This window comes from Poecilia formosa, unplaced genomic scaffold (genome assembly GCF_000485575.1).
Source record: "Poecilia formosa unplaced genomic scaffold, Poecilia_formosa-5.1.2 Scaffold208, whole genome shotgun sequence".
NCBI lineage: Eukaryota > Metazoa > Chordata > Actinopteri > Cyprinodontiformes > Poeciliidae > Poecilia > Poecilia formosa.
Genome location: NW_006800147.1, coordinates 854,023 through 878,707, shown reverse-complemented (window position 1 = coordinate 878,707; position 24,685 = coordinate 854,023). Strand labels below are relative to the sequence as shown.

Genomic DNA, 24,685 nt, shown 5'->3' with positions numbered 1-24,685 from the left:
CAGTGTGGAAGCCTTTCATATTTTTTCTTCGCTGTTAATTCACACAAACATTTCCAACCGTACTTCTTTGAAAAGCAGAAGTAGAGACTCCTGCACAACCAACAAAGATGCTACAAAACACAAAAATCAGAAAAATAAAAATTTTTAGCTAATGTTGTGAAAGGTTTTATTTGTACTTGTATTAATTTAATAAATAATTCAACTACACAAATATGCAACCATACTTCTTTGAAAAGCAGAAGTAGAGCCCCCTGCACAACTAACCAACAAAACTCGCAGAAACAGCAGTAAAACCAGCTGACCAAATGTACTGAAGCTCTGCTTCTGTTGCTAGGTAACAGGCGGAACTTTCCTTGGGTTGCTAGGTAACTGCGCAGGTTTTTGAAAAGGTTCACTTTCTAGACACCAAAAAAAAAAAAAAAACAAGAAACATGAGCTTATTGCCGAAATACAACATGGCAAACAGGAAGCAGGTTATTTATTACTCTTTGGGTTCTGGCACTTAGTTTAAATGCATGCAGGAGTACAAATAATCACAATAATCAGAAAGGTCTGATTAAATCCTTGATATAAAACCAGAGAAAATATGCAGCAAGTCATTTCTGGATGGTAAGTCAAGAGCAAAACTCTTGTGTTTCCAGCAGCCATTGTACAGCGCATACAGTGGTAAAACCAGCTGACCAAATGTGGTGGAGCTCTGCTCGGGTTGCTAGGTAACGGGGCTGGTCTTGGCAGAGGTTGCTAGGTAACAGTGCAGTGCCTGTCAAATGTGATGTAACAATCAGGAGGTTTTTTAAATGGCTAATTTTCCAGACACCAAAAAACATTAAACTGATTTTTTAAAAGTTCTTTAGCTGTTTTAGAAGCCGTTAAAAACCAAATGGAAGTATAAAAACGTGCAAACTGTTCATTTTACATGATAAGTCCCCTTTAAGTTTGTGAAGAACAACTGTAGGGGGACAAATACTTTTTTACTGCAGAAATATTTGTCATGTTAGATCTTGAAAACATTTTGTTTTATTTGCCAAGACTTTCCGTTAAAATTTTTGAAATTTGATTAAAGTGGACAGCATATTGAGCCCATTATTCACTCCCAAGTGTTACCTTTCAAAAGTTGTAACTAAGTCAGTATGAGCCACTAGAAACAACGTGTTGCCCACTCCTCTTCTAGATGCACAGCGTTTACTGCAGCTGGCTCCAGTTAAAAACAGAAAAAAGTGAGGCAAGAGGGTGGTTAGCTGGTAATATATGATCAGAGGAGCCGTTTCCCTGAGGTTCTGCTGACAGCCATGCGAGGCCGGCGCGTCAGAGCGGCTGCGGAGCGACGCATCAGCCCAGCGTGGCTGAAACATCTCAGCTATGCTGCTGCAGCGCTGCAGGAATGTAAGCTGTGGAGCAGACTTTTATAGCCAAGGTCAGCGCTGAAGTTTCAGGGGCCACTGAGGGGAATGTGTTGGATTTTTGGGGCTTAGAGTCATCGCAGCACATTTAACAGTCCCACTATATCAAAGCCTACTTTGTTTACATAATCGTATACAAAGCCTGGTCTTTATTACCTCAAGAAACCACAGCCATCTGTGATTTATATCAGTTTGGGTTTCAGAAAGTCCTTCTGATTAATTTAGGCTTTTATTGGGTTTCTCCACTGAAAGCAGAGGCTGTTAAATTAAACGTAATAGCATTTGACATGGGAAATCCATAATAAAGGGTTCTGGGTTTGATAAATGGTAGATATGAAAAGAAATCTCCAAACATTTTCTCTTTTTTTGCAGCTGGTCAGATACAAATATTGACTGCGTTTGGGCCAGAGGCCATCTGTGTGTTTGACAAAGCCCAGCTTGTTTATGAAGCCCACTAAAACCCTCCAAGGCCACTCTGCTCCCCGGGGATGAATCTGCTACAGTACATCATCCCGGAGAGAAACGCAGAGAGAGGGCGCTCTTTGAAGAGACGGGAGTGAAATACCAGAGCGAGGGGGGGGGATTCAGCTGCGTATCTCCTTTGAGATATCCAGCTGCCTTCTTCCTTCTTGTCGAACCGGCTGCATTGACTCATTTGTTTCCATGTTGAGTCAGAGTGTTTGCGCACAGTCAGCACATTCCTGCTCCGCAGCAACGGATACAGCTCTGCACAAATCATCAAGGGGTGTCTACATTACACTCTCTGAGGTGGAAAACACTTTTTACATACTGCACTGTGTGTAGGTTAAAAGTCCTGAGGAAAAAAAGATGATTAATGGCTTTCTGCGTCACTTAAAGTCCCAGGTTGGTTCAGTTTGAGCAGCGCATTTCAGTTCAACTCCATTTTCGGAAAGAAAATCTTGAATGAATAAATTTACCCGTTGCTGTTTTTCCTTTTTTCTCACTCTTGCCCTTTACATCAAACTAATTTTAATATGTAACTTAGAAATACAAAACACTATGTTTAAGTGAAAATTTCATAAAGGAGAAAAAAGTTATCCAGACCAACAAGCCTGTATGTAAAAAAATAAAGGCCCCTTATGCCTATTAATGGATTTAGGGCTGTTGTAAACAATCATTTCAATAATCTATTGATTATTCTGACAATCAAATAACAGAATAAAGAAAAGTAGCTACTTAATACACCATATAAGGGCCAATGTAGATAAGGAAAAAAATTAGTATCTCAGAAATTTTCTAGAGAAAACAAGTATGTTTCTGAGTTTGAAAAGTCACAAATTTTATAGAAAAAAAATGCAGGAATTTTGATATTAATTTAAAAATTTTCTAGAAAAAAAACATGGAAATTTCTGAGTTTGAAAAGTCAGAAATTTGATAGAAAAAACCTGGTCGCCCTCTTTTGAAACTGGAAAATTTCCATGATTTTTTCTAGGAAATTTGCAACTTTCCCACTCATAAATTTCCACGTTGTTTCAACAACAACCACATGCTTACTATATAAATTTATAGTAATTTATAGTTAAATTTTTGGCCATTTGGTTCTTTGTACTGAAACATAAATGTGTTTTTATGAGAGACATGGATGGTAACATTACCCCTAGCTACAGTGAAGCTAAAGCTAAGCTAACCTACAGATAAGCTAAGTTTATTTACCCTGAAAAGTAATTTAACTTTAACAGATTTTTAAGTTTAAATAAATGGTTAAGTTCTTTTAATTAGGTTTTGTGCAGTTATGAAAAACTCTTAGTGTGTCAGGTGAGATAACTTTTATATTAGCTACAAAGCTAAGCTAGCCTAAAGCTATAAGAAGTGAAAGTGGTTGTGTTTACCTTCGAGAGAAAGTCATTTTCAAGCTAATCAGCCAAAATATGGCTTTAAAGCATTGAACATCACTATAAAGCAACTCAAGCAACAGCTATACAATGAATTTCTTTAATGCCTTATGTAATGTTACAGCTAGCAGGCAGTTAGCAACTCATGCTTGAATTTATCCTCAAATTACAAATACCAGTTGAATTTCTGCTAAAAAAACAAACACTATTTTGTTTCCATTAAATAGGAAAGACAATTATCAATATGTTTGTTTAAACAACATGCTTCGCCATCATACTCCCACTATTTCCTGTCGTCGTCTTTGTGATTTGCGCCAGTGGCAACATCTGGTCGTTGATCATGCACCTCATGTGATACGGAAAAAAGTGTTTTCATTGCAGTTTTGCGAAATAACCTGAAGTAAACAATAATTTCGATATGGCCAAAAAGTTACTGGCATGTTTCTGTAAAGCAATTTTTCTTTTAAAATGTCAAATTGCACAACAGTGACTACTGTCATGGCGGTATGTTTAGGTTCCTGTACCCAACTACATCAACTCTGACTAGCCTTCCGGTCCATGCTAACGATGATTAGCGTCATCATTAAAATGTTTTACCGTGGCGACAGGACGTTGCGGACCAATGCAAACATTTATATTCGGAATAATGTAAACATTGTTTTCACCAGCCACAGATCGACACCGATGTTTGAGTCAGCGGACCTCCGGCCAGCGAGCTCCTCCTCAGAAAGATGCGACATTCAGCTGCAAGGTTTCCAGAAAACCTACAGCCACCAGCAGCCAGTGTTCCTGCAGCAGCAACCAGGTAATGACAACTTCCTCACCTTCACGCAGCGTGTTCAGCTCCGGAGTAACACTTTGGTTTGCTGCTCTGCTCCTCCAAGAATGTGTCTATCAGGAGGGAAAACTGGCTCCACCAATCAGCAACGGAGGCTTTGAAACTGCTGGCTACTTCACAAACCCATCAGCCTCTCACACTGCAGGTAAAACGTCAAATAATCTGAGAACTTCACAGCTTTTTGTTTTCAGCAATTACGGCTGTGGCAGATTAAACTACCTACTATGTTGACCTAAAAGCCTCTCTCCACAGAGGATCACCTAGTTCATAGCAGCATGTTATGGGCTTAGCCTGTTGCAATTAGTAATAGATCAATTAATCAAATGATAAATTGGAGAAACCTCAATAATTTTCATTTGCATGATTTATCTTTTTTTCTTTTCTCTTTTTCTAACAAAATTGGATAACAAAAGTCTCAAATCTGGTGCTTTGGTCTCAACTAGACCCTTTTTTCTGTTGTTTTATTTACTTTGGATATTTAAAATATCTCTTCCGGAGGTGTTGTGTCAGTTGCTCCGGCAACGGGTCGAGACTTACGAGGAAAAGCAGAAAAGGTCTTCTTCAGAGGTTTTGTGTCGTCTCCTTTAGTGGTTCTTGGTGCAGCGCCCCCCCAGGCGAGGAGGGGAACAGCTATTTCACTGAGTTTTTGGATCGTTTGACTCAGTGCAGCGTGAAAGCGAACCGCAGTTTCTGAAAATGTAACAAATGTTGCAATTTTGGTCCCCAAACAAACAGAGTCTACCGGACTATCAGGTGTGAAAGCACACTAAGAGAAAACACAAAAAAAATCTGAGTTTCCTGTTCTGCTTCTCTCAGGGTTCGACTTGCTGCAGGACATGCAAGGCCAAGCCGAGGACAACTACTCCTCGTCTTCGTGTCCAGAAGACAGCTTCCTGTTTCAGAGTGGAGGTGTGGACCGCTGCCTCAGTCAGATCTACTCCATCTACTTGGATTCATGATGAAAACCCGAACACGTCGTCAGTAAAGACCAAACGAAACGCAGCATGAAGGATCATTAATCTACTGTACAATGTGCTGCAGTTCCAGCAGGAACTTATCATTATCGCTCTTCTTTAATGGCTCAAACACAACTGGAGAGAGAAGGAAACTTTCAGGCAAACTAACCGGAACGGCACATCTGGTAACCACATCCAGATGTAGGAAGCAGTGAACTTTGTATTCAGAGATGACAGAAGCGCTTGTGATCTGGATGAAGCGAGTACTTTCTCCGTAATCGTCCTCCGCCTCCCTCAACGATGCCGAACTTAAACTATTGTGAATGTTTCTGGTTGCACAACAAACTGCAGAGGAGCACAGTTTTCTCTCCAGCTGGGGTCAATAACTGACAGTCAGCAGATTATAACAGAAAATGGTGACTATTTAGGGAGACAAGAGAGATTTCTTACTAAAATACAAGACAAAAAACAAGTATTTGTCTAGTTTCCAGTGCAAATATCTTAGTTCAATTGAAATAAAACAAAACTATCTTACAAGTAACATTTCAGGAAGACACAGGAGTTTGTTTTAAGTCAATAATTCCTTAGTATTGACTAAAAAATATAATTATAATGAGAAATTTTAACATGTAATACAGGGAAAATATTTTGTTCCATCACTGAATAAAGAAAACAGGTGATTCAGCTTTAAAAAATTAGTTGATTTGTTTAAAGTAATCCAAGTAAATATATTAATGTTATGAAGCTGTCAACATAAATTAAGTTTGACAAAATTAATTCAATTACATGTAATAAATCAACTAATATTTATTTAATTGGACCTTCATTTTCTTTTCTTAGTGCACTGGTAGATTATTTCACTTATAACTTTTTCATCACGATTAAGGAATTATTTATTTAAAACAAGCTCCTATGTATTTCAGAAAAGTTACTTGTTAATTTTTTCTTATTTCAACGTACCAAGATAATTGCACTAGAATCTAATATGCTTGGTACGATGTTGTGTTTTTGCAGTGTACCCAATGAAGCGACCTTAAAGACCGGCCCATTTAAAACACAACATTCCTTCAGCAATCAATAATATTATATTTCCCATCGAAGTTCAATTTTAACAAAAGTCAGGAAAGAGTCAGAGAGGTGAAAACAAAATTATCTTTCTTAAAGGGGCAGCATCCTGTAAAATCAACTTTTTGGCTTTACTTCGTGTTAAAATTTTATTCCCTCACCAAAAACAAACCTGGAGTGTCGCTTTAATTCTTTCATACGTGTTTGAGAAATCCTCAACCATTCAGCTGTGCAAAACACCTGGGTGGACCTAGCTCCGCCTTCGAGACGCAGCTCCTCCCCCTCTCAGCTCCTTCAGACTAGCCAGCAGCAATTAGCGAACACCTGGTGGACCTGCACATCTGCTGAGCTCATCATATGAGCTACTTCTCAGTAAAACGTTGCTAAAGGGTTAATAGAGGAGCCATGTTGTGAAGACTTCCTGAAGGCGGAGTTTCAGAAAGAGCAGGAGCTTCTTAAAGAGACAGAGGCCCAATTTCAAGGCATTCAGTTGTTCTGGACTAAACTGAAGGTAACAGAGTTACTTTATTGTGTCATGAAATGGCACCATGTGCCTGGAAAACACAAATTACTGCTCCTTTAAGATTTTGCAAAAAAAATAAAAATAAAAAAGTGGTTAAAAAAGCGAATTAGTCACGTTTTCATCTGCTGGTTTGGAGCGAATCTACAAGGCTACGTAAAGCGTAATTTTGTCAGATGTTAACGCTACGCATGGCTGTAATAAACAGAAAGCAGAGTTAACGTCTCCCCTGTGAGCTGGAAAATTAAAACAAGAAATTTTCCAGTTTCGTGCCTCTGGTAAGGCCCGGACCAATCAGTGGATGGGAGCATTCACTACTTATTTAGCTCATGTGTTTGTTTTTTCTTTTGGAAAAGCCACAAACCACTGCAAGCAAGAGGGAAAAAACGCTTTTCTGCAAAATTTAAGAAGTTGTTTCAAATTTTAGCATTTCCATCAACCTTTTCTAATTCAAAATTTAAAAACATTAACGGAAACACGGCTTGTGAGAGAAGGCAAACATATACTGAGTGAAAATTAAAAATAAACACAGAAACAAAGTTATGTAAGAGAGATAAATACAAAAACACAAGAAACTGAAGACAAGAATAAACTAGGAAACTAAAAACAAAGTAATAAACACTTGCTTCAACATTTTTAGAGCAATAATAATGAAGCCAAATATGGTGAGACCTGATCAGCATTAGGAACACAAACATGGATAAACAAACTTGCCACATTTATTTTGGGTATTTCAGAATTTCTATAGAGATTTGAAAAGTCTGTGAAAAGATAGAATACGATAGAAAACCTCAATACGTCAGGAAAATGATTATTATTTTTACTTAACCGCATCGAACCAGACAGAAATTACAGATAATGACAGACTCAAAAATTAAAATGGGCCACTTCACTTCTTCTGAAGGCGGTTTTAAATTGGATCTGTGCTTCTGAAACTTTTTCCAAAAAATAAATGCCAGATAATTGTTAGTCCAACTTTGGGGGATTTTTTACAGGGAAAATAAACATATCACAGATAACAAACTGTGATTTAAAGACTTTACATTAGAAATGATCGAGTCCAGATCTGACATGTCGGAGTTCAAAAGATAAACAAACAGAGCCGATCCAAAATGTTGCTGATGTCAAGAAGAGCAGTGAAATTTTAAATGAAAGCCAAACTCAGCATCATGTTAAATGTTTGTCAGAATATGCAGAAGTGAAAAAAAAAGTGATTTGGAAAAACTGTGGAAATCTGGAAACGTATTGAATTTTTAGTTGGGAATTTGTAAAAATCCTGTTTTGTTTTTTTTTTTTTTTTTTTTTACAATCTTCTAGTTTCTGGTTGGTCTATAAAAAGAGACGCTTAGTTGGATTTAAACCCTTACACATTTAAAGTGACATTTCTACAAAGGCACATTAAACCCTCCTATGTAGAAAAAAGGAGGAGGAGGAAATTTCTACCAAAAAACTAAAAAACGTCAAAAATTTACAAGAAAAAACAAACTCAGAAATTTACTTGTTTTTCCAAGAAAATTTGAGTTTGAAATGTTGAAAATTTGCTAGAAAAATATAAAATAATTTTTTAGATTATTTTAGTAAATTTTCTACAAAAAATTTGGAATATCTGAGTTTCAAATGTTGAAAATATTCAAATTTTCAATTTCAAGTTTCTGAGTTTTTTTCGGGAAAATTTCAGAGGATTTTCTAGCATATTTCTGACATTTCAAACTCAGAAATGTTTTTTCTATCAAATTTATTAGATTAATCTTGAAATTTCAGCTTTTTCTATGAAATTTCTGAGTTTGAATACTCAAAATTGTCCATGTTTTTTTCTAGAAATTTTCTAACATTAATCTAAAAATTTCAGAGTTTTTATTTTCTAGAATTTTTAACTTTTCAAACTCATAAACTTCCCAGTTTGTCCTCAAAAATGTCAGAGATTTTTTTCAAAAGCTCTGCATTTTCTTCTAGGAAATTTTTGAATTTCCAAACTCAAATGTTCAAGTTTTTTTCTAGAACATTTTTGAGATTAATCTGAATTTTGTTTTTAGTTTTTCTAGAAAAAAAACCCCAAAAACTTTTGAAACCCAGAAATTTCCTAATTCTTTCTAGAAAATGTTGAATATTTGTTTGGGTGGAAATTTCCTCCTTTCTTTCCTTTCTTTCCACAATGGCCCACATGCATTTCTGAATTAGCATCCAAGTTGTAACGTTTTAGATGTTTTACAACACTGCTTGTTTCCAAAACTGAAACTGCACCGTGACCCATCGCTGCCCTCTAGTGTCTGAGTGAATATACAGAAATTCTCTTTAAACTGAAAAGAAAGAAAATGTGCAGAGCAAAACAAACTTACTCTAAAGAAAACTTTGTTTCTAAAGTTGTATGTCTCCTCATTGTTTTAGTAGGTTGCCTTTAATGTGTTTTATATACAGTCAGTTAAAGGTGGGAGCTGTTTACAGTAAACTCTCTGGACTCTTTACATTTACATAAAGACGAGGAAATGTTTACACTAATTTTGTAGCAGATCAGAACAGAAGTGTCTCATTATCACTGATCGTTGTATAGACTGTATAAACATTCTTTTGTCTTTTACACATAAATAAAAACTGTATTTGTTGATTTTTATGGATTTTGTCACAATCAGTATCACATCTGCCAGGTTGAATACTTTAAAGTATGTGTGCAATATTTAGACCAAATCAGCCAGTTTAGCGGATGGCGCCATCTGGTGGCTGAAACGTTTAAAGCCAGAGACGCTGAGAGTCTGTGCCCAAATATGGGCATCGATTCCTTCTCTGAACCGTTGATTAGCGGTAAATTTCCATTTGATTCGCCTTCGGTGAAGATAAAGTAGAACATTTTATCTTTACATAATTAACCTCACCTTTAGCGATTTTTCACATGTAACATTTTCAGTGCCTTGCCAAAAGTTTCCTTGCACCTTTAATTTTTATATTTAAAGTACATCTACACCTTAGATTATATACAAATTAAATCAAATTTGGAAAACATTTTTTTTGTTATTTCTGAGTTTGAAAAAACATACATTTGCTAGAAAAAATCAGAAGTTTTGAGATTAATCTCATAAATGTGAGACAAGAATACCTTGTTGAATTGGTGTCTTCTTATAAATATCTTAGTATTTGAATATATATATATATATATATTTACTTATAACAAGACATCTTTTGCATGTTACGAGTGAAAAAAGTCTGTCAGTGGAATTAGTCACCTTTATTTTTAAACAATATTAAGAAATTGTTTACTTAAAACCAGTTCCTACATCTTGCTGTAATGTAAAAAAAACATGTAGGTAGAAAAAAAATTACAAAGCACATTTCCACCAAAATGTTGAGATTAATCTGAGAACATTTTGAGAAAAAAATGGCAAGAATAAAAAGCCCCAGACATTTTCAGAAATTTTTGAGAAAAAAAGTTGGAAATTTATTGAGTTTCAAAAGTCAAAAATATTAAACTTTTTTTAAAGCAAATTTAACAACTTTTCAAATTTGAGGATATTGAAATATCCCTTTTTTCCTACTTTTTTTAATCTAAAAATTTCTGATATTTTTCTAGCATATATATTTTTTAATTTTTAAAATTGAGAAATTCCAAGAGGAATTTTTTGGTTGATATTTTCCTCTCCTCTGTATAGCCCTGTTAGGCCATCATATAATTGACTTGTAAGTTAGTTTTGTCTTGTTTCATGTGCTTTGACATTTGCATTAGAAACTAAACAAAAATAGTTTGTAGGATTTTGTGCTTTTGCAGTATTTAAGCAGTTGTAGTTGTGTTTTAATCCACCAGGTGGCGCTTCGTCACCACTAGGCTGCCGTTGACTTTGCGGAAACTTTGCCCGGAGTTCTTCCAGAGTCAAACCAGCAGAATGAGTTAAAACGCGACGTAAAGGCTCTTTCAGCGGACAAACCTTATCAGCGCTCCCTCCCAGATAAATAACCCGCCTCTGTGCGCAGTCCCACTCAGAAAAGGAGGCCGAGTTTCCACTTTCCGCTCGGAGGAGACACACCCACGGAGCGGCAGACCGAGGAGTCGATGGGATGCAGAGAGGAGACAGACGGTGTGATTGAAGCCGCCATCATTACCGTTTCAGAGGCTGCGACCTGATGGAGGCAGCAGGTAAGAAAACGTCTCACCTTTTATTCACACTCTGACCGCCTTAAACAGACATTTTACAAGGATTTATGCACCTGTCACACCAGTTTGGTTCTAATAAATAGCTTGAATTATTTCCATTAAAACCTCTTCACCGACTTACAGGATAATGTTAGCTAAAGACCTGAAATCAAATCTTAGGAGGCACAGAGGTACAATGGGTAATTAGGACTTAAGTTTAACAGTGAGGGGAAAAACTACCTTCTAAAGTGAATGTGGGCACTGTATAGGTATACATCATTTATAGATTACATCATTTACACATAAAAAACAGTTGATCAACACGAAAATGCTGAGTAGAAATAAGCGTCACACCTTCATTTTGGCGCCCCTGTAGCACAGTGCCCCTATGAAGGGTCATTATAGAAAAGGGGAAAAAAACAGAGTAAATTACAGCCAAAACATGCAAATTTTAACATTTTTCAAAAGTCGAAATATTTTCACATTTGAAACTTAAAAAAATGTTCAAGTATAATCTAGAAAATTTTTGAGATTCATCTCAAACGTTTTGACTTTTCAAACTAAGACATTTTTGTTTATGTCTAGAAAATTTCTGAGATTTTTTTTGGGCTTAAATTTACTTTTTCTTTTTTTTTACAAACATGGCGTCATTTGATTATTATTATTTTTATTAATCTCAGAAATTTGCTACAAGAAACATGAAAAAAAGTTGGGCATTTTTGACTTTTGGAAACTTTGAGCCTCAAAATATTTTTAATTTTTTAAACTCAGAAATATTGTTTTTTCAAGAAATCTTTTCAGATTAATCTCAATTTTTCTGAAATTTGTTCTAGGAAATATTTTGACTTTTCAATCGCAGAAATTTGTATTTTTCCAAGAAAATTTCTGAGATTAATCTCAAAATTTTGTCAGAAATTTCCTTTTTTTCTTCCCTATAGTAGCCCCGATACGCCGTATATCATGCAGACCCACTTGTTTCACCACAGGCCCAGTTACAATAAAGTTTTCTCCCATTTCTCCCAACTTAAAATGAGTTTTTAGCCTTGAAATTCAAACCTTTTGGACATTGGAAGCACAGGAGACATGCCTTGGATTTTTCCAGATTCGTCCTGATGAGAGGATGCATGGATCTGTTATTCAGAGGCCGTTCGGCTGCCAAAGAGGAAGCAGCGGCTCACATTGCTAGAGGGTGAGATCACCCTGATTTAAATCCTCGCTCTCAGACATCCAGAAGGTCAGCCTGCGGATTCCAGTTCGCCGCGGTGAAATCAGCTCGTCGTTTTCTGTGTTCGCTCCGAATGTTTGATGCAGCTGCAGCCTTTTCTCCACTTATCCGACTCAGACCGAGTTTGACGTCTCGGTTATCTTCGCTGAAGAATGCAAAGACTTTTGAACCGTTTTAAGAGTCGCTCATACGGAGCTGTGAACGATTCTCTGCAAAAACACAAAACATTACCAATTATTTCTCTCCAGTTTCCACAGCAAATATCTTAGTATGCTTGAAATAAGGAAGTGTGGTGCAATAAATCACGTATAATAAATTAAAACGAGCTCAATAATTTCCATTTGCATGATTTATTATTTTTCTCTTTTTCTATGATAAAAGTCTTCATTGGTCTCACTAGGCCTTTTTTAAAGGAACATTTTGTTTATAGAGACTTCAAAATTAAATTTATTTTTTGTTTCTGTTTTATTTATTTTGGATATTTTTAATGTCTTCCAGTTTCAGTGTTAAACGTTCATATTAATTTAAAGTTTACTGGCCTTTAAAAATGTTTTCTTGAATTATTAATGCCATTATATTACTAGAAAATGGTTTCAAAACAACATTATCATTTATCGCAATAATTTCTTGGACAATTTAAAGGAAAATTTGTTATTGTGAGAATCTCCCAGGGCAACTTGAGCTTTTTCATCAATATGAAGGACTTAATTTAAAAAAACTCCTATATCTTACTGTAAAGTTACTTGTAAGGTAGTTTTGTTTTATTTCATGTGCAGTAACACATTTGCATTAGGAAGTAGACAGAAATACTTGGTGAGATTTTGTATTTTCCCAGCGTTGAACCAAAACTTTCAAATTTAAGCAAATAACCAACTGGGCGCCAACACTTTTCCTGTTCCATATCTGTCTGTCTGATTGTAATCAGCTGAAAATAAAACCTAACAGCGTGCAAATAACCACAGAGGAAATGGATCAGAGCGGTGCTGAATTTGAATAAAAGCAGGTAAAAGTTCATCCAGTTACAAACACAGTGGGAGGAGGATGGAGTAAGTAGTAATCATTGGTTGATGATGATCTGCTGCTGGTCTCTCCTTTTCCAGGGTTGCCAGGTCTGACTGACAGAAAGTAAAACCCACCAAACTCCAAAAAAAACCCAAACTGAATCTCAACCTGTAATGAAACTCATGGTAAAAGTCCCAGAAGGAGCAGGATAAATTGTTGTTTTGAGACCATTTCCAAGTAGAATAATGGTAAACGCATTCTCAAAGACCAAGACTGGAACTGGAAAACATTTTAAATATCCAAAATAAATAAAACAAAAGTAAGAACCAGTAAAATATATTTCAAAGCCTCTGTAAACAAAATTATCTTTAAAAAAGAGCAGACTTTTATCATTCAGTTTTTGGTAGAGAGAGAAAGTCCATAAATCATGCAAATGGGAATTATTGAGCTTTAAATGATTATGCAGATAATTGATTTACTGCAGCCTGCCTAAGCACCATGTTATATTTATATATATCTCAAAATATCTCTAATCTACCAAATATAAATGTATTGAGTTTTAGGACTACATTTGTCTGACAGTGCATAGACAATTTCAACAATTTTGATTCTGAGAGGGGAAAAAAATTAGAATTAGAAATTAAAGTCAGAATTCTGAGGAAAAAAATCTTAATTCTTACACTAGAGTCTGAATTTTGAGATTAAAGTCAAAACTCTGAGCTTATAGTCAGATTTCTTAGATTAATGTTTGCATTTTGAGGAAAAAAAGTCAAGTCTGAATTTTGAAGTCCAAGTCACAATTCTGAAAAAAAGTTTAAATTCAGGGACTAAAGTCACCTCTTCCATATAGTCACAAAATCTGATTTAATATTTTCAAATGACATCAGATTGACGAAAATATAAATTTAGGTTCAAACTGTGGTATTTTTAACACCAAAATGAAAAGAATAACACAAATAAATAACATGATTACACCCATTTCCTGTCACCTTAAATGTTACTTCTGCTTTGGGAGACAGTCGGATGAAAACAGTTGGCAGAAGCCGATGATTTGGAGACATAAATAAGCTAATTACTGGTGACCTGAGGTGCAGAGCGGGGCTGCCTCAGCCTGACTGTGGGGAACATAAACAAGGCCTGCCACCCTGAATAACTCATGTGTGAAGCAAACAGGAAGCAGGAAAGGCTGTTTGTTTGAGCAGTGATGATGCAAGACGGCCTCCTGTAACTGAACACAGAGAACATTCAGTTTCTCAAATAATGACCAAGACGCTTCTGTTTCTTTAAGAATTAATCACAGGGGATCAGCTCTACTTTTTCAGTTTTACTCACCAACTCAGGCCTGAAAACGTCCTGACCTGCAGAATTAAGAAACCCCTGAAATAGAACCTGTCAGACAGCATGAAGGAGGAGGAACAACAGGGCCGGTCAAAACCTTTTTGGGACCCTGAGCAGATTTTCACTTGGGGCCCCCATATAACAACATGTCAACAATAAATGCTTCATCATTCCTGAGCAAATCCAAGTGCTAAATGATAGCAGAAGTTATGCTAATTATGCTACCATTAGCATCATTTCTAATTAGCTTACATTGTACAAACATGATGGTAATTAATTTTAACCTTGAAGTAGCAGCAAACTGAGAAAAATTAATCATATATATATCTGCTCTTGGGGACCCTAATCAAACATAATATTGATAGAAAAGTATAATTCAAAGCAAAATTTTAACATTTCAAAGTTAAATAACTTCCACTGGCAGATTATTTGATTTATAACATGAAAAAATGGAAATAAGTTAAATAATTTGTCACTGAACTAGTACTTTTTCATAATATTAAGAAATTATTTACTTAAAACAAGTTAATATTTAATGCTGAAAAGTTACTTATAAATTAGTTTTGTCTAATTTCAAATGTAGTAAGATAATTTTTCACTAAAAATTAGACCAAAAATATCTGGTAAGATTTTGCGTTTTTGCAATGTGCTCCTTTAGAAAGAACTTTCAATTATAAAAAGTTAACATAGAAATCAATTGTTCCTGCAAAAATTAGCATTTTTAGAACTTGCAGACCAGAAAAGAGGAGTCAGAAGTAGACCCCAATATTCCCAAACTAAAGCTGGAATTACTGCATTTATAATAACATCAGGTCTTCAGTCAGAGGCTTCTTCAAATTCGCTGTAATCCAGACTGCTACAGGAGATGCTTTCCACCCCCAGCCATCACCATCCACAACAACTCTTTGAAGGATCTTGAATAATTTCAGTTACAACAACTACTTTTGAATTTAATTTGAGTTGAGTTAAACTTGCTGCAGGAGCCAGTGGGAATCTTTGAAGATAAATAAACATCTAAATAATATCTTTACCCGTTGTTTAAGGTCATGTAATTTTCACTGAGCTTTTCCTTTATCTGTAAGGCCTTACAGATAAAGATAATGGCTAAAGTTATCGGTAAACAAAGAATGGCATGTTTTTTGTTACTTTTATCTCTAAAGGTCAGTCATGTTGCTGAAGAAAGCAAAACTTTGATGTAGAACCGCTGTAAAGTTTTTCAGTTTCCCACAATCTGACCTTTACTTTCTTAATTCAATGCAAAGCCAAGAGATGCCACATAAAAAAGGCAAAAATAGGCCGCTTCTGAGAATATCAGCAGGTTCAGCGAGGCTCTTTAACAAAGGCAGGAAGTGAAGGTCTTTGTAGAAAAACTTTACGTGCTTTCAGACTGTTGCTGAAAAAACCTAAATTGACGTTTCTTGCTGCAATCTCCTATTAATTATTTGCTGACTACATCTGCAGGGAGTCTGGGACTAATTGGTCCAGCTGTGGCTGACATGCAAGCTGAACCGGCCGACCCGGCAAACATGTGATTTATCAGCCGAAGAAAAAAGTATCTGAATGTTAGAGAGATTAGAGCTTGAGTTAGCAGACAAAAAGGCAGAGGTTGAGCTATGCTAATCTGTCTTCATGCACTGTATTTCTACACAGAAACTAGTTCAGCAGAAAGAAGCTAAAATAAATACAAAAAGAGACATTAAAGTCACTTAAGGACAAAGATTTTGTTAGCCATTGTTTAACGGTTTGTTTGTTTGTTTTTAAAACATCAGTAAAGAAACTAGAAGACAGTTAGCACAAAGAGAGCTATGCCAGTGGCAGCGTAGCTCTCTTTCATTCGTTTTTAAGACTTCTGTCCACATTTTGTACTGACAAGATGTTGTTTTTATTGGAACAGCTAGTTAGTATCTCAAGCTAAAATAATGTTGGAGTTGAAAAAGAGGCTTCATGAATGCAGGCAGTGAAAATAGGATGTGAAAATGTTTGTAAACAGATGCACAATTATATCAATATATATCTTTGAAAAGCAGAAGTATAGCCTTCTGCACAACCAACAATAATGCAGCAAGCCATTTCTGGATGGCAAGTCAACAACAAAACACCTGTCTTTTCCAGCAGCCATTGTACAGCGGTAAAACCAGCTGATGCCGTGGAGCTCAGGGTGGGTTGCTAGGTGACGGGCTGGGCTTCACTGAGGTTGCTAGGTAACAAAGCAGTCCCTGCTGATTTGTGATGTTACATTCTGCTGGTTTTTGAAAGCGCTCATTTTCCAGACACCAAAAAACAGCAGGGTGTTTTTTTTTCTGTTTTTAGAAGCAGTAGAAACCCAAATGGAAGCACAAGACGTACAAAGTTTGAATTTGTACATTTAAAGCAAGCTTAGGTGTCTTAAGAACCTCTCATCTTAAAAGTAAAAACTGCCAAGACAGGGCAGTTGAACTAACTGTGTTGTTGATATAGTTCCCATCTACCAGTGAAACCTTCACCCGAGCATCTGTTTCCTCTCCTGCAGCCGCTCCCCAGTGATCCCAGTCGCCATGCCAACTTTTACAACCCTCAAAGCAAACAGGAGTCCTCAGAGAAGCTGCTGAGTCTTCCAGCATATCAGCCGCCATCTTGGTCTGCGGGACGACAGGAGGAAAGTAGGCTGGAGGAGGAAGCAGGAGGATAAAACACTGCAAAAACACAATAACTTACCAATTATTACCAATAACTTATTTCTGGTCTAGTTTCTTTTGCAAATATCCTAATACCCTTGAAATAAGACAAAACTAACTCTGAAGTAACTTTTTAGTAAGATATAGGAGATTGTTTTAAGTCAATAATTCCTTAATATTAATTTTTAAAAGTATTGCTTTCACTGGCAGACTATTTCCCAAGTTATTAGTGAAATAATATGAATGAAACTTGTACCTTTTAATCAAAATTAGGGAATAATTCATTTAAAACGAGCTCCTATATCTTGCTGAAAACTTACTTCAGAGTTCGAGAATAGTAAGTTTGGATGCAAGTTATCAATTAATAAGTTAATCTCACGTTGATTGATTTTTGTTGATGGACTAATGATTGATAAGCGGCCAATTTCCTTTAAAAGAGAGAAAATATGTTTTCTCTGTAGCAAGAGATTTGACATATTTATGAGATATAACAAAGCGGGAAGCTGTCAGGCTTCTGAATAGATAAAGAAATATTAAAATATGTGTAACACTTACATGAACAGAGATTTATTCAGGACGGCAGACTTCACTTGTCACTCCGTGTCAATGAACTGGTCAGAAACGGCTGTTAAATTTGTAAACAGAACCGAACAAAAAGCATTTTGCGTCCCTCACTAAACTGTGTTTGGACAGTTTCTTCCTTCTTTGGCAAGCACTCCGCCATCTTTGTTTTTCTTAAAACTGGCTCCGCTTAAGGATGACCAGCGGCGCCCTCTGTTGAGTGGAGGCCAAACTACAACAATGAAAAAAAGGTCTAAGCGGCTGTTATTAGTCTTTTGGAACTAATTTTAATCTAATACAATATTAAAGTTGAATTAGTAATATTAGCAATTAGTAAAAGCTGTAACTTTAAAAAAAATGTTTTTGTTCTTACATATTTGCTAAATTGATAATTATGTCGTGACATAAAAAATCAAGCTCCTCTGCTTTCTTCTTCTTCTTTAGATTGTAACGGCAGCTTGCATCCATTATTGTTGCACTAGTTGGATCCTAATACTTATTTCTCAAATTCTCCCAATGAGCCCAGTATTTAAAAAAAAAACAAAAAATGTTCTCTTTACCTTCTCTAAGTGCTCCCAGTACTAAATGCAGAAGTACAATCAGAAACAACCACTCAGAGCTAGGAGGAGGGTCTTAGCGCTGTCAATCACTCTTGCACTCTGGCTCCTTGGTTTCTGTTAAGCTACAGCTGGCTCACCATGTATGCTAACACTAGTTAGCATGGCCACAGCTGACTGTGGAATAATGGTTTTCCTGCAACTCTAAGTTGTTTGTCAGCCATTGCACATTGAGCAGCATTGATTGACAGCATTAAGATCCTCCTCCTGGTTCTGATTGGTTGTTTTTGAGCAGGAGTGTTACATTTCTTCAGATGGGAATAGTAGCTCAGGGAGGAGGTGGAGGAGATCAACCTTTATACAGATTATATACTGTCACGACATGCTGACAGTTTTAACAAATAATTAAAGTTACATACTGCAACTTCAACTGACATCTAGCTAGCATCAATAGTACTAAGATATTTGCACTAGAAACTAGACCCAAAATAGTTGGTGTGGTTTTTGCAGGAGGAGCTGATGAATTCATTTTCCCTGTGATTTTTGTTGCAGAGATGGTTCTCCGCTGGGATCTCCTGATGCTGGCTTTGCTGTTGAAGACCAGTCCAGTTCATGGATCCAGTTGTCCAGCAGCTGCCATCTTGTCCCAGTTTCCCTCTGAGGTTCCCGCTAATACCTACTGCTTGAACTTCTCTGGTTCTGCCTTCAGTGAGGTGCACTGGTCTGTGTTTACCAACGGCACCAACGTACAGACTCTAGATCTCTCCAACTGCAACATCAGCCTTATTAACGTCAGCGGAAAGCAAGCTTCTTCACTGCGGAGAGTTTTCCTAAATGGCAACAAACTGAGAGAGTTGCCAGAGCACTTCCTGGCAGGCCAGCCCAGTCTGACTGAGCTGGACCTGAGTCAGAACCAACTCCAGGAGATTCCCAAAGGCTTCCTTCAGGACTCTGATCGCCTCCAGAGCCTTGACCTGCAGGGGAACCAGCTGCGCTCTCTCCCTGGTGATTTATTCCAGATTCCCAGTCTTCATAAACTGGGGCTGGATGGGAACCAGTGGGAATGCTCCTGTTTGTTCCTGGAAGGGTTGGAGGCCGGCAGCCAGGCCAACAGGACGGACCGGCTGGAGGACCTCGTGGGGAACCTGACGTGCTTCTTTCCTCCACACCTCGCCGGCAGAACTGTGTGGTCGGTAAGCATCAGCGACGTCTGTCGCCTGGCCGGCCTTACGGCGCTCTTCATCGTCCTGCCTCTCCTCATCCTCTCCGCCTTGCTGCTCTGCTGGTGCTGTGGGAGGAAGAGGAAGAAAAAGGAAACGCTCACTTTCAGCTCCTCCAAAAAGAGGCCCCCCAACTTTGGCTGCAGCAACCGCAAACACCACGCCAAGCAGCAGGATCCAGGCGCCGAGCCGAGCAGAGCTGCCGACTGCGGGAAGGAGGGGATCCTGAAGAACCAGCTGCTGCTCCGGCCGGCTTCGGGTCTCCTGGGCAGCACCAGGGACATCTACGAGGAGGTGGAGATCAAGCTCAGCTCAGCAGAGTCTCTTCCCGGCTCCTCAGAGGGGAGGGAGGGCCCCCAGGAGCCCGATGGGGCCAGCAAGACGGAGCTGGACACGGTCAGCGTGACAGAAGTGATGAAAGACTCGGCAGACAGGGAGAAGGCCTACCTGACTCAGTCCACTGAGTACTACAGCCTTGTGCCGGGCATTGAGCTGGAGGACTCAGACCATGGGGAGTACGAGAATGTAAATATGTCATGACACTGAGATACAGTGGAAGGTCACCTATTATGCTTCAATGAACAGGTTAAGATTGGTCTAAACTTGTTCACTACATTTTTTTTTTTTTTGCTAAAATCATTCTTAGATAATGAGATTTTAGTTTGGTCAGATCCGCCAACCCAATGTTTACAATCGCATGTGAAGATGGCTGCAAAAAGATGTGCAATTATACAACTGTAGAGCTTTGAAAAGCATTAGTGTGGCCTCGTGCATAACCAACAAAAAGGCAACAAGTGGTTTCTGGATAGTAACTCGTTAACAAAACACTTGTTTTATTTCAGCAGCCATTGTACAGCGCATACAGCAATAAAACCAGCTGACCAAGATGTCCTGGACCATTTGGGTTTCTAAGTAACGACATGGGCTTCGCTGAGGTTGCTAGGTAACAGGCAGGTGGCTTCTAATTTGCGACTTTACATTAGGAAGGTTTTTGCAATGTCTCATTTTCCAAACACCAAAATATATTAACTTATTGCCAAAAAACTTTTTTTTAATTTTTTTTAATTGCTCGAGCTGTTTTTGGAAACAATAGAGACCCAAATGAAGGAATAAAAACGCTTTTCCAGCAGCCATTGTACAGCACATATAGTGGCAAAACCAGCTGACCAACTTGAGCTCAGCTTGGGTTGCTAGGTGACAAGCTGGGATTCGTTGGGGTTGCTAGGTAACGGCGCAGTTCCCGTCGATTGTAACTCAACATTCGTAAGGTTTTTAAAACGACTCGTTTTTTAACATTAACTTACAGCCAAAACAAATGTCTGTTTTTAGAAGCAGTTGTGACCCAAATGGAAGTATAAAAATGTGCAAAAAGTGAATTTTGTATAATAGGTCTCCTTTAAGTTAATGCCATATTAACTTTGTATTTTTAACAGATTGAAACACAGTAATGTACCTCTCACTAATATTTGGATACCTCAGTCTCAGTGTGTATCGTTATCACACACTTTTTATGAATTTCTAATATACAGGTTAGTTTCTCTGCACAGAAATCTGTGATAGCAAATATGTCAGATTACAGTTTGATTCAAAACACAGATTTTTTTTATCACAATAATATTATGCATTTGTGTTTTACTGTTTTTAATCAGTTTTTTTTTTGTAATTACAGCCACTACATTTCAAAGGATGAAATTTAGCTGCTGTGCTAATTCCTGCATATTTAAATTGCTGTAAATCGAGGTAAAGTTAATTAATGTGCACTGTCCTAATCAAATGAATAGATAATAAAAAGAACAATTAGAAAAGTCCTATGAGGTTTTCAAACACCACTATGAAACATCAGTCATGGTGGTGGTGGCATCATGCCTGGTTAGCTGGTAGCGGCGCTACTGCATCACATAAATGAAGAAGAAGCTAACCTACCTTGAGCTCCTTTAACTTCAAATCAACAGCTACAAGTTTGAAACATGGATGTAGTTGGCTGTAGCTACAGGGAAATCTGATTTTAATTTCAAGAGAAATCCAGCTAACAATAACGCTTTAGCATTAGCTTAAAAATATAGCTATTCAGACAGAAACTCAGCAGCAAAGAAGATGTTGTTCTAGTTGAAGCTAATACAAATGTTGTAAACTCTGTAATAAAGATGGATAAAAACATCAAGATACGTTACTTATTCCTGTTTATGTACCAGCTAGCATTAGCAGTGCAGCGCAGCTAGCTGAGCTACAGGTAGTTATAAAATGTCTGAGATCATTTGCTTTAAAACTGTTTCTCATAGTGTTTGAGCAGATATTAACAGTAAATGTTTTCAGCACTCCTAATTACAACAATCATTCTTTATTATGTAATTTGATGTTAATTGGAAGAATGAAGGATGGCAGACTGAAAACTGACCAAAGAAAATATGTCATCTTAATGAATTGATGTCACAGCGAACTGTAAATGTTTTTTTTTTACTGCAGCTTTATCTTTAACAATCTAATTTATCCATTAAAAACCCAAAATGAAAAGACGGCGCACTCTTTTACAATCCTGGTCATATATGATAAAGTAGTAGGCTATTAGAAATAAATATTTTTATTTTTTAATAATTTAACTCAGATCGTGCTCTGCTGAAATATACATGTTTTTGGCTGTGTTTAAATACTTTGACACCATGTTGTTTTGTGCTTAATTTAAAAAAAACTAATTTGTCAGCAACTTTAAAGTTCAATGAAGGACTACTGTTTACCAAACACAAACTAATATGCAGCAGCTCAGTTTTTCTATTATTTACATTCTCAGCTGTAAAGATTTTACTCTATTTGCTCTATAAAATAAAAACATTTTTGTTACTAAGTTTGAAGAAACGGCCCCATCAGGGTGACTCTTAGTAACAAACATATTTATAAGAAAAAGGAAGTAATTATTTGTAAATGTTCTTTTATTTATTTTAATGAAATTCATGCATTGAATTTAATTTTGTTAAGAGACAAATTTTCCTGTTTCACTACATTTTAATCCTCCAATGTATGAGCTTTATTTTTTAAGGAGGGCTCATTATTTTTGCTCCTATTTTTTAAAAATGACTCGATAGGAAAGAATATTTTTGCCCTTTTTGTACAAGTTTGATGCTTTTCTTCAACATGAAAATAAAACAAAGCTGTGATTGTTTAATTTTACAATAAAATAACATGTTTTTGTATATTAATAGAGCTGGACAGTTGTATTTTTTTCAATAATAAAATTCCCTTTTTTTATTGCTTTAAGTAATTATTTTTTGTGGAATCACAGAACCCAGTGGGGTTTTATAAGATAGGCGGTAGCCCAGGGCAGCATGAGAGGAAACGCAAGCACCAGAAAAAAACATATAAATTAAAATATTCTCTGTATGAGAACCTGATCAGAACCATCAATTATTCAGTTTTCGCTTTCGCTCTACAGCTATTAATTTGTACATTAATACATTCAGGTCCATAATTCAGTGATAACTATTCTGGGAGAAACATCCAAAATCCTGTTTAGGGTTTAAAAACGGTGTTTGATTCTCATATATTTAAAGGTTTTTATTCAACTAAGTGTCCTTGTTTTGCAGACAGCTCTTTTGGTTACAATGTTTTGGGAAAATAAACTGATAAACTGAAAATGATTCATAACTTTAGTTTTTTTTTAGACATTTTAAGCATTGAGAAATATACTATATCTATACTTTCTTAGATAAGAGCTTTGATATTTTTCTTTCTATGTTCAGATGTTACATTTAATTCTTTAATTTCACAGAGAGACTGTCTGAATGTGCCAAACAAAAACTGAGTGCAGTCCAACCTCTGAAATATCACAATCCAAGAGGAAATGATTTAATCTGGACCCTTTTCCCTGTGGGACATACAGAACAGAGGAACTAAAAATAAAAAAGGTAAAAAAGTTTCTATGGTCACAAATGCCTGAGTTTACATTTAAAATGCTTTAAAAAGCATTTATATCAATTATGTTTGTCACATTACTGCAGAAAACCCTGAGTTTTTGTGTTTTACACCAACAGAAAGTATTTTTCTAGCACATAACATATAACAAACTGAATACTTTGCAAGCGCTTATTATTATTTCTCCAAATTTAAATGAAAATCAGAGGTGGGTAGAGTCCCCAAAAATTGTACTTAATTAAGAGAAGCACTATTTCAACATATTTTTAAAACCAGTAAAAGTAAAAAGTAGTCGTTCAAGACTCAACTAAGAGTAAAAAAACATTTGGTATAAAGTCTACTCGAGTACTGAGTAACGGATCAAATTATCAATCATTTAATATTTAAAAATTACAAAATGAGGTGGACCAAAATATAAAGTTTGGTGGTAATTTTGGTATTTTTGTTACAAGTAACAAAAAATAAAATCAGGCAAAACAAAGATGTCTCCAAATCAGTTTTTTTCACTAAAAAAATGTGTGAAACTAACCAAAATTGCAGGTGTGTGTCTGTGTCTGATGGATGTTTGGTTAAAACATGTTTGTTTTTCATTCAGTGGGTAGAAAATACAGAAATTTTACTCAAGTAAGAATAAAAATACTTCATAATAAAGTTACTCAAGTAAAAGTAAAAAGTACAATGTAGCAAATATACCCCTAAACAGACATTAAAAAAAAAACAAAATAAAAGGTAATTAAGTAAGTATAACTGAGTAAATGTAACTAGTTCCTATCCAACTCCGTGTACAGACAATAGACTTCCTTTAGAAAGTTACTCAGCTCTGAGTAAAGCCTTAGAAAGTCTCACATAGAGCGGAAAAAGGCCAGAGATGTTGGGGCTTAAGTGGCCGTGAATGCAGGTTTGAGATCAAAATCAGTCTGAGTCGCTTCAGTTAGCAGGAGAAGTGCACACCTGCCACACAATAGACAAGGCCCAACATCGAGGTCACAGTAAAAGTGCATGACACAGACACTCGATTGTTATCTGCGATGTGGAAAACAGACACACGGCTCACTCTCACACTTTATACCTCTGCAAGCTAATTGGCTTGAGCGAGGGAGACGGATGGTGCAGTGAGGGTGGGACTTCCTGGAATTGAAAGAGCTGAGGAGGATTTTCCAGACGGGTTCACACATATTTTCCATTTAAGCTTTGTTGAAGGACGGCTGAAAAAAAATCTCTGTGTCTTTTACTAAATTTGTTCAGAATAATGAATGAATCAAAAATATCTGTACTGCTTTTAAGCGTTTTTGCCTTTTTATTTTAAAAACATATATATACACTGCTCAAAAAAATAAAGGAAACACTCAAATAACATCCTAGATCTGAATGAATGAAATATTCTCATTGAATACTTTGTTCTGTACAAAGTTGAATGTGCTGACAACAAAATCACACAAAAATCATCAATGGAAATCAAATTTATTTGATTTCCAT

The 24,685-nt window shown here is 36.5% G+C and overlaps 2 protein-coding genes across 4 annotated transcripts in view; both read left to right on the top strand.

The window, feature by feature from the left end:
* The window catches only part of glis1a (GLIS family zinc finger 1a), a 41,151-nt gene extending 35,679 nt beyond the window's left edge, over window positions 1-5,472 (top strand). Inside the window, exons 7-9 of the mRNA XM_007567428.2 lie at window positions 3,922-4,058; window positions 4,138-4,236; window positions 4,908-5,472. Of these exons, the coding sequence (XP_007567490.1) occupies window positions 3,922-4,058; window positions 4,138-4,236; window positions 4,908-5,050 (379 nt within the window). The 3' untranslated portion in view covers window positions 5,051-5,472. The remainder of the gene's footprint in view (window positions 1-3,921; window positions 4,059-4,137; window positions 4,237-4,907) is intronic.
* Window positions 5,473-10,426: 4,954 nt separating this feature from the next.
* Window positions 10,427-22,138, top strand: LOC103148589 (uncharacterized). 3 transcript variants are annotated; one of them, XM_016679317.1, is made up of 3 exons: window positions 10,427-10,752; window positions 16,824-16,949; window positions 18,639-22,138. In XM_016679317.1, the coding sequence occupies exon 3, from the start codon at window positions 18,641-18,643 to the stop codon at window positions 19,844-19,846; it is 1,206 nt and encodes a 401-aa protein (XP_016534803.1). In that variant the 5' UTR covers window positions 10,427-10,752; window positions 16,824-16,949; window positions 18,639-18,640; the 3' UTR covers window positions 19,847-22,138. The 3 variants fall into 3 exon arrangements, with proteins under 3 accessions (XP_016534803.1, XP_007567489.1, XP_016534802.1); XM_007567427.2 differs by having other exon boundaries at window positions 16,824-16,953; XM_016679316.1 differs by having other exon boundaries at window positions 16,824-16,966.
* Window positions 22,139-24,685: the final 2,547 nt, after the last annotated feature.

Coding starts and splice junctions, on each gene's coding strand:
- LOC103148589 (XM_016679317.1), top strand. CDS start 18,641: ATGGTTCTCCGCTGGGATCTCCTGATGCTGGCTTTGCTGTTGAAGACC.